This window comes from Paramisgurnus dabryanus, chromosome 16 (genome assembly GCF_030506205.2).
Source record: "Paramisgurnus dabryanus chromosome 16, PD_genome_1.1, whole genome shotgun sequence".
NCBI lineage: Eukaryota > Metazoa > Chordata > Actinopteri > Cypriniformes > Cobitidae > Paramisgurnus > Paramisgurnus dabryanus.
This window is the reverse complement of record NC_133352.1, coordinates 32,379,625-32,400,777: the sequence shown is the minus strand read 5'-3', so window position 1 is coordinate 32,400,777 and position 21,153 is coordinate 32,379,625. Positions and strand designations below refer to the sequence as shown.

Below are 21,153 nucleotides of genomic sequence, written 5' to 3'. Positions count from 1 at the left end.
CCTATGCATAGCGCCCGAGATCTTGTGTAACGCCTCTGATTAAAGGTCAAACATTCAAAACGACGATTTGTACAAAATGCCCATATTTGGTCAGGAGCATTGAGGGTTTTCATAAATATCTTCCTTCGTGTTCATCAGAACAAAGAAAATTATACAAATTTATATTAAATGATAGATTTATGAAATTATAAATCAAGAACTTCCACTTTGAAACCCGTCTTTAAAAGTTTGCATTTTCAAACTGATGCTATCGTGTAAACAAACGCACCTTTATGAATGAAAACATTGTTTGGTAACTTTCCCCTATAGTGTTCTGTTTGTTTAACCAGTAGCATTACAGAGACTGTTTGGCAAATTTTTAAAAAAGACATTTTAAAGACTTACCCCTCTACATGGTGATGTTTGTAGCGCTAATATAACTTTACCTTTAAGATAGACAAGATGATGGATTAAAACGGACTCAAGGTTTCATAATAAAATCTCTCTCTTTCTCGCGCACGTCTCCCTTAGTTTTTCCACCAGGATGTACTACAGCCTGTGACCTGTTCAGCATCATTATTAGTGAACAGGTCCTTCATTATACTGAATGAACCGTATGCCCGACACAGACCCTCATGCTGTTCAACTCCACAGACCCTCTGAAAGAAATGCAGCCCACTTCTGTCCTGAAATACAAGACATTAATGTCATTGAGTTTTCGCACACAAAAATACATTAAAGCTATTTTGAAAGAAACTATTTCTTTAGTTTTCCATCACATTCAGAAAATGGAGAGTCTCAGCTTTAATAAAGCCACATACCTTCTATGTAGATATCAGAAAACACATTCTTTGGCACTTTTAAGGTTCTTAAGTGGCTAAATAAAAGCAATCAAATTAAGTAATTCAAGAACAAATGTGGTTGCAGTTGATTGTTCTGTAAATCAAAAAGATCATGCATATATCATGTACAGTAGAATAGGCTTAATGTTGTTCTTTAATAGGACTTAAACTACTATAATTAATGTGCAAATGAAACAGTGACTAACTAACCACTATGAGCAACTGTGCATCACTTGGCACAGAGTAAACAATCTAGTTCACTGTTATGGTATCTCTCTTGTAATCAATGTGAATTACAAAATCACCATTACAAAGATCAAGGTTTGATCTGACGGCATGAGTTCACACATTTGGCTTTCTAAAGTACAGTAGGTGGAAGAATAGTCAGCAGATTAGAGGTTTTTTCCTCATTTTTGGAATTTGCATTATAAAATTATAAAATGTAAAATTATTATTGACACACCTATCCTACATTTTGTGTTTTGCACAACTATATAACGGAAATTAATTCACATATATGTTGTTGTTCTTTTTTCCCCTTATGGAGTTTGACAGACTTGATGACTGTCTATTGTCATTGTATAGAAAAGTGCTGTATAAAGATTTAGTATATAAAAAAATCAGCATGTGAATCTGAATCTGACATGAAGTTGATCAAGTTTTATTTTTCGATGAACTTGTTCTTTAAAAAAGTGTTTGGGATGACAATTATTTTCCTTTCGCATAATACACTGTATAAATGGAACGGCGTGGTTTATTTTAGGTCTTTCTGTTTGTTTTTGGATGAAGCGAATGCTACAGATTCCTCTTGACAGAAGGAGAGAAGGAGAGAAAGAGAGAGATCTCGTCTTTTGGCTGTCAGTATCAATAATAATTTTTGGCTCTTAGTAACAGTCTGTCTTTGACAATGTATCCCGTTTACACAGACACAGACATGTTACTAGAAGTTGACATCACCATCAAGTCATGTATGTCCATATGTTGACATTATTTGAGCCCATTTTGCGCGCGTGCGTGCGAAATAAACCTACTCGATTATGAAATAAATATTTTCCATTTAAAATATGATGTTTGGTCCCAGGATAGATTATATCTATTGAAGTGGGTCACACAGTGGGATAAGGTGGGTCGCACAGTCACCTTGTTGTTGTGGAGAATGACACAAAAAACAGTTCAGTTCAATTAATGACTAGCAATGTCAATAATTTTGATTTTTCAATTAAACTTACATTTCATTAATAAAATGATAAGGAAATTAAAAACTAGTCAAATAAAAATAAGATGTAAAATGTGGATTTTACGTTGGGGGTCCCCAGGATAGTAGCAAAATAAAAAGTTTGGGAACTCCTGCTATAGATGACTATATTAAAATCATATAATAAAAATATTTGGTTTTAAATTTGATGATTTATTATCCTAAAAAGAACATTCAAAATACATCAATACCCATTTTTGTCTGTAGATATAAACATGTCTGTATATGTTGTTCTATTGTTTTCTATTTCTCTTCCCCCTCTAGCTTTTTTAGTTGACAGTATGGCCGTCTTATACAGTACACACACACATTTCCCAAGATATTAGCTCTTTACTGTTGTTCTTTCAGGCGTGTCTTAGACAACCTTTCATGTTTCTCTTATCAAACGCACTGTTGACGTGCTTTTCCTATTTCTTCTGAGAGAACAAGAGTGTGTGTCGATCGTGAGTGTGCGTGTGTGTGTGTGTGTGTGTGTGTGTACAAACTTGGCTTGCACACTTGGGTGAGTTTCACTTCATCTAAAGTATTAGTGTCAGTGTAGGCCAGGTCTTTTCTTCTCAGATTGAAGAAGAGAGTGAGAGAGAGAAAGATCTCTAGAGGCTAAAGCTATTCTGGTTACAGAAAGAGTAGAAATCCAAACAACTCACTATATCAAATATGTAAAAACACACTGACATGGACAACTAACATCACCCGTTTCTCAGAATCTGTCTGTTAAAAATAACTATGATTTATATGTGTTGTGTGATATTTTGTAGCGTTTCTAGGTCTTGTGTGATATTTTGTAATGTTTCTCAGTGTGCTGTGCGATACTTTGTAGTGTTACTGTGTTTTGCAATAGTTTGTTGTTTCTCAGTGTTGTGTGAAATTTTGGAGTGTTTCTCAGTGTTGTAAGATACTTTGTAGTGTTTCTTAGTGTTGTGTGATTCTTTGTAGTGTTTCTTAGTGTTGTGTGATACTTTGTAGTGTTTCTCAGTGTTGTAAGATACTTTGTAGTGTTTCTTAGTGTTGTGTGATACTTTGTAGTGTTTCTCAGTGTTGTGTGATACTTTGTAGTGTTTCTCAGTGTTGTGTGATACTTTGTAGTGTTTCTTAGTGTTGTGTGATACTTTGTAGTATTTCTCAGTTTTGTGTGATATTTTGTAGTTTTTATCAGTGTTATGTGATACTTTGTAGTGTTTTTCAGTTTTGTGTAATACTTTGTAGTTTTTCTCAGTGTTGTGGGATATTTGTAGTGTTTCTCAGTGGTGTGGGAAATTTGTAGTGTTTCTCAGTGGTGTGCGATATTTTGTGTTGTTTCTCAGTGTTGTGGGAAATTTGCAGTGTTTTTCAGTGTTGTGCGATATTTTATGGTTTTTCTCAGTGGTGTGGGAAATTTGTAGTGTTTCTCAGTGTTGTGCAATATTTTATGGTGTTTCTCAGTGGTGTGGGAAATTTGTAGTGTTTCTCAGTGTTGTGAGATATTTTGTGGTGTTTCTCAGTGTTGTGCGATATTTTATGATGTTTCTCAGTGGTGTGGGAAATTTGTAGTGTTTCTCAGTGTTGTGTAATATTTTGTGATGTTTCTTAGTATTCTTTAACATTTTTTAATTTTTCTCAGTTTTGTGTTATACTATTGTGGTGTTTCTCAGTGTTGTGATACTTTGTAGTGTTTGTCAGTTTTGTGTTGTTTTTTTCTCAGTGTTGTGTGATATTTTGCAGTGTTGTTTTGCAGTGCTTCACAAGGTTGTGTGAATTGTTTTGCTGTGTTGCTGGGTGTTTGTTATTGTTTCACAGAGTAGTGAAATATTTTGCATTTAATCAAATTGTGTTAGATGAATATATCAGTCAGTCTCATGAATTGGGTTGCTCGACAAGTGTTGACTAGCATGTTGTGTGGAGAAGAGAAAAGGAATAGTAACAGGGATGCCAGTTGAAAGCTTACTTGCAGATACTGTATATAGTATACTGTAGCATTATATGAACCCGAGTGAAGATGAGATCAGTGATGTATCTCTGCAAGGCCCTTCAAGGGTTCCAGGGTTTTTCTTAACAGATGTACGAAGGTGACCCATCCACACTCTTCAGGTTAACACAGTATACTGTACCTCACTTGCCTTTCTTTGATTTTCTACATGCATTGCATGCTTCATGGAGTCTTTTTGGACTTAGATTAGATATTGGTCTGGTGGAAAACACCAGATTCATATAGGCCTATAATAACACTGCCTGTTTTTATGCATTACATTACAAAATATAAAAAACAAATAACACCTGCAAACAAATTCTAAACCTTTTTACAGAACTAATGTCACTTTTCTCAGCTATTTTGCTATTCATTTTAATCAGCTCTTCCCAATGTCATTTTAAATGGATGTACAGTATGAAGTCAAAGCTTGGGTTGAAGTCAACCTGGTGTACTATCAAACTGGTTAGAACTGGTATAGTAGATGAGTTTAAATTTACATGTTTATGCATTTGGCAGACACTTTAATCCAAAGCAACTTATACAATGTAAAAATAAATGAAAGCTGCTCTACTTACTTGAACTGGTTACACCTAAAATATTTTAAAAATTGCATCTTAAATTTTCATTTAAAGTGAAGATGTTTAGGCGTTAAAAACTGAAGTAATGTTTTATTGATCCAACTTTTACTTTTTACAGTGTAGTGCATCCAAGGTCCTGTAAAAAAAAAATTCGGTAGTGGTCGATGATATAGGTTTTTTCAACTGATAAAGATTATTTGTATGTTAATATAAAAATGATTTTTAGTGAAACAATGATTATACGTTATGGAACTTTAAACACTGCATATCACTTATTGTATGTGTGTTTCCTCGAAATCGAACACGCAACCCCTTGCTTCCAAAAAGAAAAAATAGCAAACATTATTTAAAATGTAAATTTTGTTTTGCAGGTCAATTAAGCTTGCTATTTTAAGTTTTAGCTTTAAAAAGTTGAAATAACTTATAAATTCAAGCTGAAATTGTTTAAATTGAAAAATTATAAAAATATTTATAATTAATATAAAAATATGTGTTGATTTGACAAAAATGCAGAACAGTGATATGGCAAAAAAATGTGCTGAAATATATTTTGAATATATAAAAATGTGAATTTTTTAAAATATTTTTTATGAATATAAATGCTTTTAAATATATTTATAATTTTTTTTATTCACATTTTTATATATTCAAAATATATTTCAGTCACATTGGAAGGAAAATGTTGTATGTAACAAACCTGTAAACATAACAGGTTTGAAAAGATTTAAGAATATTAAATAAACTAATATATAATTTTATATATGCGTATACTTTTTATACTTCATACAAACTTGTATATTTTGGCCAGGAGATGTATTTTTAGCTGTATGGGTTGTAAAATTTGAAATTATTTATTGCCTCTGAAATACATTTTTACATATCATCTATATGAATGTTACATTTAAAAATTCAGAAATATATTTAATTAATCTTTACTTTCTACAAAATGTATTAAGCATATTATTTCAACAAAAAAAAATTGCTGTATGCAACCAGCTTGAACGATTAAAACCTTTATAAGGTCTTTTCCTAGATGAGTAAATTTGGACACATTCTGTCATCTTTTGCTTACCAGCCCAGATCGAATCGATTGATTTTTTTGGTGGTTTCTCCCACGGTTTCACAGACAAGGCTTAAGGCTAGGCCTAAACTAAGACACTGTTTGAGCTGTCTCAACTAAAAAATAACTTGCACTGACAGATCGTAAAATATGCCAGTGCCATTGATTTGTCTCAACATACACACCAGTAACATCCTTTTCTAAGGTGTCTTTATAAAAGATGTTCATTTAACTAAGGCCTAGTCCTGGCTTTAACTAAGCTTTGTCTGTTAAAACAAGCCATTGTGTTTTATCTCATGCAGCATTGAGCCAGATTCATCTACTGGGTGGTTTTACTGTAACTGCTCTCATCCATGACGCTTACTTCATTTAATAATCTCTCATTATCCCCCATGTTCTCATATCTACTTATCATTTGGTTATTATGCAGCTTTGAGTCTTTGGCTCTCCCATAGTTTCATTCTCGCTCATGTTTCCTCTGTTTCTTTTCTTATGAGGTTTTCAAAAATCTACCAATCAGTACAGTAGGTGTATCCCCCCTTAATGTGATGAGGGGAGGGTCTGATTTACAGTTATAGTGTAAAAATACACTCAGGCACACAGTGGTCCTGTCTTCATACAGTAACTTACTCTTCATAATCCCACCTCAGCATGATGGCGATCAGCAACAACAACTGCAGGAGTTTAAGAGGAATGAAAGATGAACCACATGAGGGAAGAAAGAGGGGTGAGATGGGATCATGTTTATTGGAAAGCTGTAGATGTGGAGGCATTGTCATTTTGCTAGGGAGAATGTATTTGTGTGAAAGTATAAATATGAAGTAAATCTGTGCTATTGTTGTGTAGCTCAATTGGAGCATTGCGTTCAATTCACAGAGAAATCACATACAAAAAAATATTGATTGAATGCACTGTATGTCGCTTTGGATCAAATATAATAGTGTAAATGTCTTTAATGTGTTTGATTTTGTTTTTATTGTCAGAGAATTATGGAAATGTTTCTTGCATGTTGCATTCACTGTCGCATTTTGCAAAACAACTTTGAACTGGAAAATGTTATTGCTTAAAGATTGCTCATTTATATCTCACGAGACTTCATGGTCTTTGCTACACTAATTTAATGGTCAAATACTTCTGTCTTAAATATTTAAGTATTAAAATATTCTTAAAATATCAACGCTATCTCATGGCAATTTGTACGTATTTTACAATTTGTACTACCACATTTGTACATTTTTTTTGCTTTTGCCCCTTTGACTATAGGGTTAGTGGTCAGGTTTCGTTACTGTATTATAATTGTATGGTTCTGTACGATTCACTTTATGTGCATTCATAAAAACTAGCCAATTCTTAAAAAATACGTACAAATTCTCGTGAGATCAGGCTAAAAATATAGTAAATGTAGAGCTGTAAAATGAATGCAGGTAGCATGCCTCAGATTTTGTAAGCTTGAGGTGAGATTATAGACGTTGGTGTCGTTGGAAATCTGAGCATTATTTCAGACATTGCAATGATTTCTTTTGAAACTTTGGAGGAGACACAGGTTAGATTTACTAAGGTCTTTTTTCAGGTGGAAAATCTGCATACTTCTTAGCAAAAGTCCAAACTTTCCCAAACTTATTGTTGGGTCAACTGGAAACATTTCATGGGTTATTTTAACCCAATGTCCCTTTTTGACCAAACACTGGCTTGAAAATTCCCTTCATTTTCTCTCATTGCTGTCTAAGAGAAATAACTGGGACCCAAAAGACGTCTGATATGTGATCTTTTATTCTTATAAAGGTAAAGTTTTGTTTTGCACCGCTTATCTGGAGAGAGAAAACATTTGTGCAGATATTAAAATTAGTTTTTATTTCAGCATTTAGCGGACAGTTCTGTGCGTCATATCATATACTGTACTTTATATTAGATTGAAACATCAGATTTGGATCAAAGCAGATTTCAGATTTTTCTTTTAATTATACTGACTTTTGCTACAGATGCAGTTTTGGGGGAAATTTCTAACTTTCTGGCTTTCTGTCTCGGTGGTCTCAGCAGACCAGGCTGTGTTTCAGATCACATTGCATTTCCTATTGGGTTGCAACATCAGGTTTGCTTCCCATCTACTGCTGCTGGAGAAGTTAAACAGTCCTTGGTTTGCCTTTAAGGGTTCATTTTTGTTTGGAGGTTTGTAGGGTGGATGATAATGTCCTACACTGTAAGCAATTGCCGTAAATTTACAGCCAATTTTCAACACTAAAATACTGTTTTCATGTTAAACAGTTTAGTACTGTAATTAGCAATGCATTGTGGGCTGCTTAAATTGGAGCAACAAGACAGAGGCCCTCAACAGTAAGTTGATGTTTTAAATTACAGGACAATACAGTATTTTCTCGAAAATGCATGTTGACTGGGGAATTTGGAGCACGGTCAGAAGCAATATTAGTTTTATAAATTGAGGCTAGCCTTTTGCTTTTGGTCAATTTTCTTTAAAAAAAATACAGAAGTAATTTGTCATTAACCCCTGGATGGAATTTCGGGAACCATTATTTGGATTGGAGATTTTCCAGAAGAGGACGTACAATTTAGATGACGTGCTGCACATTCTCAAGTGTTCTTCATCAAATTCATCGGGTCTTGCATCTACAAATGAAACGGTAATTCAAATCTTATTCATATTGCCAAAAATGCTTGATATCAACTGATAGAAGCTTCTCTTGCTAGGGATTTAAACATGTCATTGAACAGTGAGGCTTAGATTTGAATAGCCAAAACAATATTACTTTTGAGTGGTATTTTGTTTAATTTTGGTAAAGTTAGCCGTAGGCTACTTCTGAATTTGAGAAACAACACTTATTAAAAAATTGACTTTAACCAAACCATAGGATTATTTGAACATCGACTATCCAAGATGGTTTTGGTGAGTTTTATTTTGTTTGTGTCAACTTTTAATGAAAAGTGTTTTACAAACAGTTAACAAGAAAATAAAGCTAATTGTAGTTTGGTTAAAGTTGAAAAGTCAAGGCTTTGCATTTTTCTTTTTAAACGCCAAATTGGTGTGAAAATATTGTCCTTCTGGACTCTTTGTGAATGCAATGTGTGTACTAGTTTGTGGGAGTACTACTACATATGTAAAAAGAGAGGTGTAAATATTTTTTTGGCTCAAAGGAAGCTGCATGTAAGCTACGTGTGACAACATGGAGTTAAAAAGATAAATTGTTACCCTTAAAATTTTGAATGTCAAATCTATTTAGAAGTTTGATTGTAGGTACCTCGTTCACGTCTTGGTTACATTCCACCTAGTGTTTACTAATTATTGTCCTTTTTATAAATAAAAATCTTATTATGGTAAGGATAATGTATTTATTCCCTTCAGGTATCTGCCACTGCAGCTGACGTTGAGACAACTCTCAGTCTTCCTGCAAGTCCTCGCCTGATACCTGGTAATATACATTTAATTTAGAATCATTGATAGACACATTGTATATTTTATCCATTCATCTTGAGTTTACAAATGTTTACACAAGGTAACAAGTATTTCCATGTTGTTAAGTTTCAAGTGCAACAAGGCAAGTCACAATTAAGGGTTGGATGATCACCTTTAAGGGCTCTGAGGGCATCACACCAACATTTGCAATTGGACTTGCTGCTATGTTTGCAACCTACTACATTTTCAGCCTTCAGTATCAAGATGAGACAGCCTGCCCTCTGGAATTCATTCAGAGGTAAACCCCTTCAATCCCTGCCATCATTATATAGATATATACAATTAAATTAATGTGTTTGTATTTTATGCATAAAATGGAATTAGTACTGTACATTTCAAGCCTCAACACACACACACACACACACACACATTCTGGTTTCCATGTTTTGTGGGGACATTCCATAGACGTAATGCATTTTATACAGTACAAACTGTATATTCTATTCCCCTTACCTGCCCCATTCCCTAACCCCAACCATCACAAAAACCTTTCTTGTACCTTAGATTTTCAATAAACATCATCTTGTTTGATTTATAAGCTTGTTTCCTCATGGGGACATCAAAATGTCCCCACAAGGTCACAAAAACACTGGTATTCCTATCTTTATGGGGACAATTGGTCCCCACAACGTGATAATTACCAGGTACACACACACACACACACACACACACACACACACACACACACACACACACACACACACACACACACACACAGGGTATAGACTTTATTATAATTCCATTTGATGTCATTAAAGGAATAGTCTACCCTTTTGCCATATTAAACTGTTATTACCTCAACCTAGACGAATTAATACATACCTATCTTCTTTCAATGCGTGCACTGTACAGTGTGTTGTGAATGTGTTAGCATTTAGCCTAGCCCCATTCATTCCTATGGTACCAAAAAAAAGTTTTATTTTGTGGCACCATACTTACTGGTATAACTCCTCATGTAACAGTCTTTAAATAAGGAAAACACGGAAGTGTTTGGTGGCTTCCCTGTTTGGTACCATAGGAATGAATGGGGCTAGGCTAAATGCTAACACATTCACAACATGTTGTACAGTGCACGCATTGAAAAAAGATAGGTATGTATTAATTTGTCTAGGTTGAGGTAATAACATAGTTTAATATGGCAAAAGGGTAGACTATTTCTTTAAATCCACTCAATTTGTGCAATGACGAAAGACAAAAAACCAATTAATTGCTTTTGATTTAGGCACTTCATTGATATAAATCAAGAGAGAGGAACAAATGCCAAAATCATCAGACAAGATTGTCTCTAAGAAGAAAGGTGTGATCGTCCAGAAGTCGTCTTCTGCAGTTAAATACACACGTGGCCATGCTACTGAAGAATCTCCTTGACTTTTTATTGGAACTTCATATAGATCGGTGAGTATATAATCTTTCTCTCATTTTTTGACAGTCTGGCATTGCCACAATTATACTGGTATTTTTAACTTTATAAGCATTAGCTTGGAGTTTATACTTTACATCCGTGATTGTTTAGTTTATTTATGAGTATGGTTGTTTTTTGTTCTTTGACAGTGGCAGCACTGGAATAATGCTGCAGAGAGGAACAGCGGCTACTAAAGTGATGATCGTCTCTTCTGGATCCACAAGAACTAAGATGTAAAAACACAAACCTACCTCACAGGACAATTTTAAGAGGTAACCTGCAAGTCTAGCTTGCAGTGGCACATGTGCCTATACGGTTTCATCCTAAATGTTTTTTATGCTTATTATTGATACATCCTGACAAAATGTTCTACTGTACTATAATAGTTTCAAAATGGCCTTAGGTATGTTTTCAAAAAGTAAACTATAGGTTATGCCCTTCACATAGGGGCAGTCTCTGACGAGCAATTTAAGAACGTACGTTTATTGCCATAGTCTAAAGCAAGAAACTACTGTTTCTGTTTACTACTAGAAAGCTTTTTCAACATTGTCCAACAGGATTTATTTTCTTTCCTTTTTTGTATTCATGTTGACATTGACATTTCTCTTTGAAATAAAGGTGTTTGATTTGAAAGTTTTTGTTGCTTATTTTGCATAATATTCACAATAATGCATATCTTAAGCAGTTGTCTTTAGCCCTGGGAATTCATTGGGCAAGTTCATGGGAGACTGATATTTTAAATATCAATGAAGAATTTTTAGAGACTAAATTTATGTTATTTCAAAAATGCTGCATATTTCTGTGATTATTTGGAAATTACAATAATATTGTTTAGGTTGTTACTTTAAACCTAAACAATATTATTTTAGTTTCTAAATAAATCACAGAAAAATGCATTTATTTTTTACTGTATTAGACTGTGAAATTATTTAACAGTGTGACTACAGAAGTATTCTGTATTTCTGGTTTACAGACTACTACCGTAAATTAATTTTACATATGAATACTGTAAAAATAACGGTATACTGCTGGCGTCTCTGCTGCCAGCTCTTTACTGTTAATTATATAAATACAGAACAATACAGTTTTTATGGTTTACAGACTACTACCGTAAAGTCATTTTACGTATAAATACCGTAAAAATAACAGTATACTGCTGGCGTCTCTGCTGCCAGCTCTTTACTGTTATTTTACAGGGAAATTTTTTACAGTGTACACACTGTCCTGGTTGTCTGTTCTGCTTATGGATGTTTATGTAAAGGACTTTGAAGTATAATATGAGGATTAATATAACTTTATATGGGTGTTAATTGTTGTCATACATATTTTGGCTTCTTCATATAAACTTTGAAAAGGGTGGATGGTGATAAAAATCCATAACATAATGCTGATTTGAGCAAAAATATTCATGCACAACTGCAACCTTGTACACACACACACGGACACACACATTAATTTCTTAGGTGAGGTCATAGTGTCTTGCATTAACTTTGTCATGAGAGTGCCTGTGTAATTTAACTTGACTGAACCAGAGACCATAATGTCGTAATAGATGTCATGATATTATACAGTTTTTCCCATAGATCGTGACCAAAACTCTATGATATCATCCTTGAGGATAAACAGGGTCCGGTTTAGCGCAGTAGGCAACAAGAAGCTATTACTGTAATATTACAATCGTGGAAAACATTTTTAATCACAGATGCAGCAGTGGAATAAAAGAGACCAGTACTCAATAAACAATTTAATAATAATAATAAAATCTTATAAAATCTTATAATAAAAAAGTACTATTAACAAATGGCAGATATGTCCTAACATTTATATCCTAACAAATATTATGGAAGTATTAGTGGTGTCACGATTCTCCAAATCCTCAATTCGATTATTTATTTATTTTTGTCACTGTTCGATTCGATTCTTGATTTTTAAATATTTTTTTTAAAGCAAAAAAAATGCTATGCCATTTTTAACCTAGACTTTTATGAAATATAATATCTGACCTTGAAATACTACTGACTACTTTTAAACAGATCTCAGTTCAGAGAAATGAGGGTTGTGACTTAAAGGGACACTTTTTTTTTAAATATACTCATTTTCCAGCTCTCCTAGAGTTAAACATTTTTCTCACCGTTTTGGTATCCATTCAGCTGATCTCCGGGTCTGGCGCTAGCACTTTTAGCATAGCTTAGCATAATCCATTGAATCTGATTAGACCATTAGCATTGGGGGAAAAATAACCAAAGAGTTTCAATATTTTTCCTATTTAAAACTTGATTCTTCTGTACTAAGACCGACAGAAAATTCAAAGTTGCGATTTTCTAGGCAGATATGGTTAGGACTATACTTATATGATGCTAATGGTCCAATCAGATTCAATGGATTGTGCTAAGCTATTCTAAAAGTGCTAACGCCAGACCCAGAGATCAGCTGAATGGATTCCAAAACGATAAGAATCAAATGTAAAAAAAACGTGACACCCTTATCGATGGTACCCATTGAATTATATCGTATTTGTTTTCCTACTATGGAAGTCCATGGTTACACTCAGCTGTGTGCTTACCACCATTTATCCAAATATCTTCTTTTGTGTTCATCAGAAAAATTCATACAGGTATATATACAGAATATATATATTTTTTTTTTTGATGAACTATCCCTTTAACCGTATATCTGTGTGTATTTTATTCAAGAGTAAGGGTGTACATGTAAGGATGTGCGTGTGTTGGAAAACATCTGGAGATGAGAAAGTGTGATCACACTGAATGTGACAGCATGAAGGAAAGCTCAGAGGAGGGGGGTGGGCTGTGATGTGAGGGACCACAGATGGAGCAACACCGAGTTAAACAGTAAATAAGTGTCTGTACCATGTTTATATACAGATGTCCTTGCTATACCTCATGGCTTATTTTGTGTCAGTGAATCATTCAACACAATGTGTAAGTGTATAATAAATTTATATATAAAGGAACATTTTGCATTGTGACATTTTAATGACAAATAAGCATATTACTCCCCACGCCATTCACATTATCGTAATGGAAAAACAATTATTCACATTACTGTAATATAAAAAATGTTTTATTTCAGTTTTAAATATTTTTACATCACAAGTTTAAGATAGATTGTAAAGACATCTGGGCCCATTAGGGTAATGAGAATGTGTCAATTGTAAAATATTGACACACTGTTTGATGTTGAGGTGAAAGGTGACCGGGTGACCTGTTTGTTTGTAACTAACTGCAGCTGAACATAAACATGTCATGTACCAAGATTAATACTATGTGTGTGCGTGCGCGTGTTGTTTTATCATGTTCTGGTAAAAGACTGAAGACTGTCTGTCACATCCTCCTTTTGTACATCTCTTGTACAGCACGGGTATATTTGTGGCAATAGCCAACAATATGGGTCAATTTCTAATGTAAATATATCAAAACTTTATTTTTGTGTGAGAGGTTGCAGTTGTTAAAGACTTCATTTGGACGTTAAAGGCGATTTTCTCAAAATTTAGATTTTTTGCACCCTCAGATTTCAGATTTTCAAATAGTTTGGCCAAAAATCGTCCTATCCTAACAATCTATACCATTAATTTTTTAGGTGCAGAAAATTATTTAAATAAACAGTATTTATTTTGCGATGTTTTTGTCTTCCTCTCACTCTTTTTCTATTTCCTCTGTTTGTAGCATCAGCTCCTAAGGTGAAGCCCATGGATTCTCAGTGGGTTTTGGAGGGGAAAAAGTTGACACTGAAATGCGAAGCCGTGGGCAATCCGGGTCCCTCCTTCAACTGGTACAAAGATGGCAGTCAACTTCGCAAGAGAAAAGATGTCAAAATCAAATCCAACAAGTAAGATTCATCGAATTCTCGCACAGACACTACTCGCACGCGCTGACAGGACTATTTTTAGCATCTGAGGTATTAAAAATACATCTCCTATCGACTCTAGCTGAAGATTGTCCTAGTTTGGATATTAGAGATTTGTGTCTCAAAGATATGATGAGGCTTGTTAAAAGAAAAGTTTTTTCAAAAAAAATCACAGATGGACATTTTAAACCTATGTATGGTTTCTTTCATTCGTAGATAGCAGATTAGATTAAATTTGAAGAATATGTAAAGTATATTATTTGCAGTATGCTGTAACCAGTAATCAACGGCAGTCCGTCTCCAGAAAGCATAATAAAAGTACAAGAAAAGCAGTCCATAAGTATTTTCAGTAGTTTGGACCATTTTAATGTTAAATTTATTAGATAAAATGTAAAATCCTTTCATTAATAAGTCGCTTTGGATATAAGCATCTGCTAAATACATAAATGTAAATAGTGTTAATGTACACTCACCTAAAGGATTATTAGGAACACCATACTAATACTGTGTTTGACTGACTGTCGCCTTTAGAACTGTCTTAATTCTTCATGGCATTGATTCACCAAGCATTCTTTAGAAATGTTGGCCCATATTGATAGGATAGCATCTTGCAGTTGATGGAGATTTGTGGGATGCACATCCAGGGCACGAAGCTCCCGTTCCACCACATCCCAAAGATGCTCTATTGGGTTGAGATCTGGTGACTGTGGGGGCCATTTTAGTACAGTGACCTCATTGTCATGTTCAAGAAACAAATTTGAAATGATTCGAGCTTTGTGACATGATGCATTCTCCTGTTGGAAGTAGCCATCAGAGGATGGGTACATGGTGGTCATAAAGGGATGGACATGGTCAGAAACAATGCTCAGGTAGGCCGTGGCATTTAAACGATGCCCAATTGGCACTAAGGGGCCTAAAGTGTGCCAAGAAAACATCCCACACACCATTACACCACCACCAGCCTGATGGATCCATGTTCTCATTCTGTTTACGCCAAATTCTGACTCTACCATCTGAATGTCTCAACAGAAATCGAGACTCATCAGACCAGGCAACATTTTTTCAGTCTTCAACTGTCCAATTTTAGTGAGCTCGTGCAAATTGTAGCCTTTTTTTTCCTATTTGTAGTGGAGATGAGTGGTACCCGGTGGGCTCTTCTGCTGTTGTAGTCTATCCGCCTCAAGGTTGTGCGTGTTGTGGCTTCACAAATGCTTTGCTGCATACCTCGGTTGTAACGAGTGGTTATTTCAGTCAAAGTTGCTCTTCTATCAGCTTGAATCAGTCGGCCCATTCTCCTCTGACCTCTAGCATCAACAAGGCATTTTCACCCACAGGACTGACACATACTGGATGTTTTTCACTTTTCACAACATTCTTCGTAAACCCTAGAAATAGTTTTGCGTAAAAATCCCAGTAACTGAGCATATTGTGAAATTCTCAGACCGGCCCGTCTGGCACCAACAACCATGCCACGCTCAAAATTGCTTAAATCACCTTTCTTTCCCATTCTGACATTCAGTTTGGAGTTCAGGAGATTGTCTTGACCAGGACCACACCCCTAAATGCATTGAAGCAACTGCCATGTGATTGGTTGATTAAATAATTGCATTAATGAGAAATTGTACAGGTGTTCCTAATAATCCTTTTGGTGGGTCTATATTGGTTATATCTTTTAATTGTATGTACTCAGACATTCTGTTTAACATCTCCTTTTATGTTTCATGAATAAAAAAAATTATTTTGAAGCTTAAACTGTGAAATTGAGAAAAAGATGTCATAATAGTTTAAAAAAGTTATCAGTGATGGGCTCGTACTGTATGCATTTATCCAAAGAAATTTACAGAGCATTACACTCTATATTTTATCAGCGTATGTGTTCCCTCAGTTTGAACCCATGAACTTTTGCGCTGCTAACGCGGTGCTTCATCACTGAGCTATAACCCACATGGAAAAAACATATATAAACATATATGTTTCAATATAGGTTTTGATATAAGTTTTACATATATGTGACATATATAAAATTGGCCGTTTTCCTATATTATATGTACATATATGTACATATATGCACATATATGTTAACCTATATATTGGTAAAATTATTAAAATCTGTAGCTGCTAATAAATTAAACATAAATAAAGGTCCAACCAATGACAGTCTGCACCTGCAGGAGCAAGGTTCAAACCTCCAACCTTCCGATTACAAAACAAAATGCAATCCCACGTACCACTGCTGGGATTCGAACACCCAACCTTCCGATCATTAGACAACTCGCTTTACCATCTGCGCTACTGTCGCTGTCAAATAACACTGAACAGTAGCTGTTAAATTAAACCATTTTGTTATACATGTCGTAGACAGATTTTGTAAATGTTTTAAATGTGCAGACATCATAACTTTATTTAATAATTAACATAATTTATGGCCTGTATATGCACATATATGCACCTCAATTTTGCAGCATATATATTATCATATATGGGCATATATGCTGTATATGTGCAGCATATATGGGCATATATGCTGTATATGTGCAGCATATATGTGCATAGTAGCTGCATATAGGTTTCATATATGTGCATATATATTATTATATATGTGCATATATGCTGTATATGTGCTGCATATATGTGCATATTAGCTGCATATATGTTTCATATATGCGCATATATGCTGTATATATGCAGCATATATGTGCATATAAGCTGCATATAGGTTTCATATATGCACATATATCCACATATAGGTTCTTTCCATGTGGGGGAGCTTGTATAAAGGATGGAAAAATACCATTTTACATCTGCAGACCAAGGATCTGGTCAGCATCTCAGTAAAGGTCCTTAAATGAATTATGAGTATATTCCCCTTGATGGCTTCCCTGTCTTATAGGTACGTGGGCTGAGGAAGAGTATGAACGAGCATTACTTCCCTCTGTGCCAACTGTGGGTGGAAAATGAATAAAAAATATGACTAAGTTTATGAGTCTAGATAAGTAAACTTCTTATTGTGTGGAAAACGGTTGTTTTGTATTAAAGCCTTATAGTCGATCAGATGAAAAGTTGCTGAACAGTGCACATTGCAATAACATGTTTACCAATTTGTGATAAAAATCAATAGTGTACAAATAGCTTTATACCTTAACCGTGACTGCGGGGAAACATGCATAGTTGTGTGAAAGTGCATGACGGTCCCTTAACGTATCCGTCCTCTTAATTCTTCAAGTACAAGTGCTGAGATGCAGGTTTCCACACAACGCAGATCCTGTTAACAGGATTGCCTGTTGTGTAATTTTGCAAATGCATGTGTGTGTTAAAGATTTAAGTCCATGTGTGCTCACTCATTCAGAAGAACGGAGTCAAATAGCTTACAACGTGGACAGAGATAGACTGATAATGATGAAAGTAAAAATAAGGACAGCCATCCGTGAGCCAACCACATGATGACCAGAGGAGAAGAGCCGAGAGATATTCTGAATATCAGATTGACACTACAAGAGACCCCACTTACGACAGTATTCGTAACGTCCAAATTTAGGACATTATTGGAGCAGGATCCTTTATTGGTCTTAAAACGGTATTCCTGTCAAAAAATTGCATCTATCAAACTTAAACTAACTATGGTCTGCAAACTTTTGGGCCTGATGCATCTTCTATTCGACTAGATTTGCTGGAAAAAAATAATCAGTTGATTTATGACCCAGTCTGTGAATAAAATTGATTGACGTTTTTTTACATAAAATTATACTACAGTATAAATGTAAAGAACGATATGTGAAAATATAACCATGATAACTTTAAAAAAATACTCCACTTTCTTAAAAAATACACAGATAATTTACTCACCTCCATGTCATCCAATATTTTACACCTTTATTTCTTCGGTCGAAAAGTAATTTTTTTTTTTTTTTTTTTTTGAGGAAAATATTCCAGAATTTTTCTCCATATAGTGGAATTTAACTATTTTTTTTTAACTGCTTATAAACTCTTTAATATGGGTATTTTTCTTCAAAAAATGAAATAAATAATTGCATTTTTTTGAAAGAATTTTGTTAGAGATCAAATTCCAAACGATAGTCAAAACATACATGGAGTGTAAAATAAATAAGTAATTTTTTGCTTCAGTTTTTATAAACTGTGTAATTGTGCCATCTAGTGGATAATATCAGAATTACAGATAACCATAAAAACTAATCAGGAACACACTTTTTCCATGCAAATGTTTTCTTTTAATTGACGTGATAACTTGTCAATGGTGGGGAAAGAGTTAATGGTCAACGGTTTAACAGTTTCAATGCGGTTTAAAATTGCAGTTTCAGAGTTCAGTTAGGGCTCTAAACCATCCCAACCAAGACATAAGGGTCTTATCTAGCAAAACAATCGTAATTTTTGGCAAAAAACAAAAGTACTTTTAAACCAGAACTTCTTGTCTTGCATGACCTTTCAATGTGGTTGTGTAATACACAAGGTCACGCTGGCGCGTGCAAGATGAGAAGTTGTGATTAAAAAGTGTTGTTTTTTTTTGGAGAAAATAATGATTTATTTACTATATAAGATATTTGCTTATGCCTCAGTTGGGATTGTTTAGAGCCCTATGAAGCTGCATTAAAATTGTAAACTGTTGAGGTCCACTTAAGTCTACTATATGGAGAAAAATTCTGGAATGTTTTCCTCAAAAAACTTATTTCTTCTCAACTGAACAAAGAAAGACATAAAAATCTTGGATGACATGGAGATGAGTAAATTATCAGATTTTTTATGAAAGTTGAGTAATTCTTTAATATTGACTGAGTAAGGTCATGTCAATGGAAATCAAACTTTGTTGCTCTTAATATCATCATTAGATTTTGAGACTTTATTTCATAGACAGGGTCACATTTCACATTTTTGCTTTATTTGAGATGTTATAACACTTTTGCATCCCGAATATACCCGAATTATACTCAAATATATCTGTTGTTTTTTATATTATCTTACTGTATTTTTTCATCTTTACATACCTTCTCCTTACTGTTTTTCTCATTCGGTGTCTCTATCCTATTCATCCAGGAAAAACTCAAAGCTTCACATCAGCAGAGTGAGACAGGAGGATTCTGGGAATTACACCTGTGTGGCGGAAAACTCTGTGGGCAGGGAAAACGCCACCAGCTATGTCAGCGTCCAAAGCAGTAAGCACTTTCTCAGATCATTTTCATTCCCCACATGCTCACGGTTACTGGAGACCAAGCGTTTCTTCTCCTCATTGGACACGCTTTTCTTTGCGTGAAGTTTAAAGGGATAGTTCAGCCAAAAATGAAAATTACCTCATGATTTACTCATCCCTCAAGCAATCCTCAATGTGAATGGTTATCTGTTTCAGACGAACACAATCTGAGTTATATTTGAAAATGTCCTGGTTGTTCCAAGCTTTATAATGGCACTTTTCCATTGCATAGTACCCCACGGTTTGGGTTGTGTCAGCTTACTTTTGGGGGCTTTTCCACTGGGTGCAGTACGTAGTTACGTAGTACGTTTTTTTTAGTACTTTACTGTACTTCCAGTTTCTGTTTGTTTAATGGTCTGATTAGTTGCTGAAACTGCTTATTTTGCTTGTTATATAAATAAACTACTTCAAACAGATTTTGTTGTTATTTATTCTTAGGAGTTTACCGGAAGTTAAGTGTTTTCCACAAAAGCCCCTTGTTTATGTTGTTACCACTGAAACGGTCTATAATCCCTCCCACTCCGATGGTTTACTAAACTCGATGGAAAAGCTAACCAAGCCAATGTGAGGTGACCTGACCCGACCTAAACCGTGTGATACTATGCAATGGAAAAGTGCCATAATTGTAGTAAATAGTGCTTCTGATTTGAAGCCCAAAAAGTCTATCCAATCGATAGCAATCAATGCGATTTTGCAAGAAAAATATTAATATCTAAAATCAGAAGCTAGTTATTTTATTATGTAAAGTTTTAAATATGGATATTTTTGTTACAAAATTGCATTGAATACCATCAGAAGGCTTTTATTAACCTACTTGAGCTTTATGTATTACTCAAATCAGAAGCACCATTTACTACCATTATAAAGCTTGGAACATCCAGGAAATCTTCTAATATAATTGATTGTGTTTGTCTAAAAAAGATAATCATATACATTGAGGATGGCTTGGGGGTTAATAAGTCATAGGGTAATTCTTATTTTTGGCTGAACTATCCCTTTCACATAGTTTATGTATGTATATGTAATTGTCCTTAAAAAAGTACATTTAGTGGTCAGTACATCTAGCTGTTTTATTCCTAGATGTTTTTTTTCTCTTGATCAAATTAGGACTAGATTTATTAAAGTTAATGGTGGAGCTGCTTGCATATGAAAAAACTCACTTTCATGATGCACAGGGATTATAAGAACGTTACCAGGGCATTCATAGGTGGCTTCCAAATCAAAATGTCGATGATATTCTCTTCTCTTTTGAAGTCAATCGGATTTAAAAAGCATTATTCGAGTGCAGTAGTTGATCGTGTGGGAAAGCAGTAGCACACCTCTACTTGACAAGACGCGCGATTTGAGGCATCATTTATGTCAGTAGCACAAAGGATGTGGGGGCGAGTTATACACAAAAGCTTAATACTTAGTATTAGGGGTTTCGAGAAATTGTTGCGTAGTTGTGTGAGATCTTGTTCTCTCTGTGCGTGCGTTCGTGTGGGATCTGGGTGGCATTTTCTGGTGTGCGGCAGTTTGATGGGTTTGGATGTTGTTATGGAGATGTGGAGACCACACCT

General features: G+C 34.6%; 1 protein-coding gene across 2 annotated transcripts in view; it reads left to right on the top strand.

Annotated features, from left to right (window-relative positions):
- The window catches only part of nrg2b (neuregulin 2b), a 113,511-nt gene that overhangs the window by 25,559 nt on the left and 66,799 nt on the right, over positions 1 to 21,153 (top strand). For both annotated transcript variants that reach the window (XM_065275246.2, XM_065275245.2), the window contains exons 2-3: positions 14,214 to 14,376; positions 19,441 to 19,559. In XM_065275246.2, the coding sequence (XP_065131318.1) occupies positions 14,214 to 14,376; positions 19,441 to 19,559 (282 nt within the window). The remainder of the gene's footprint in view (positions 1 to 14,213; positions 14,377 to 19,440; positions 19,560 to 21,153) is intronic.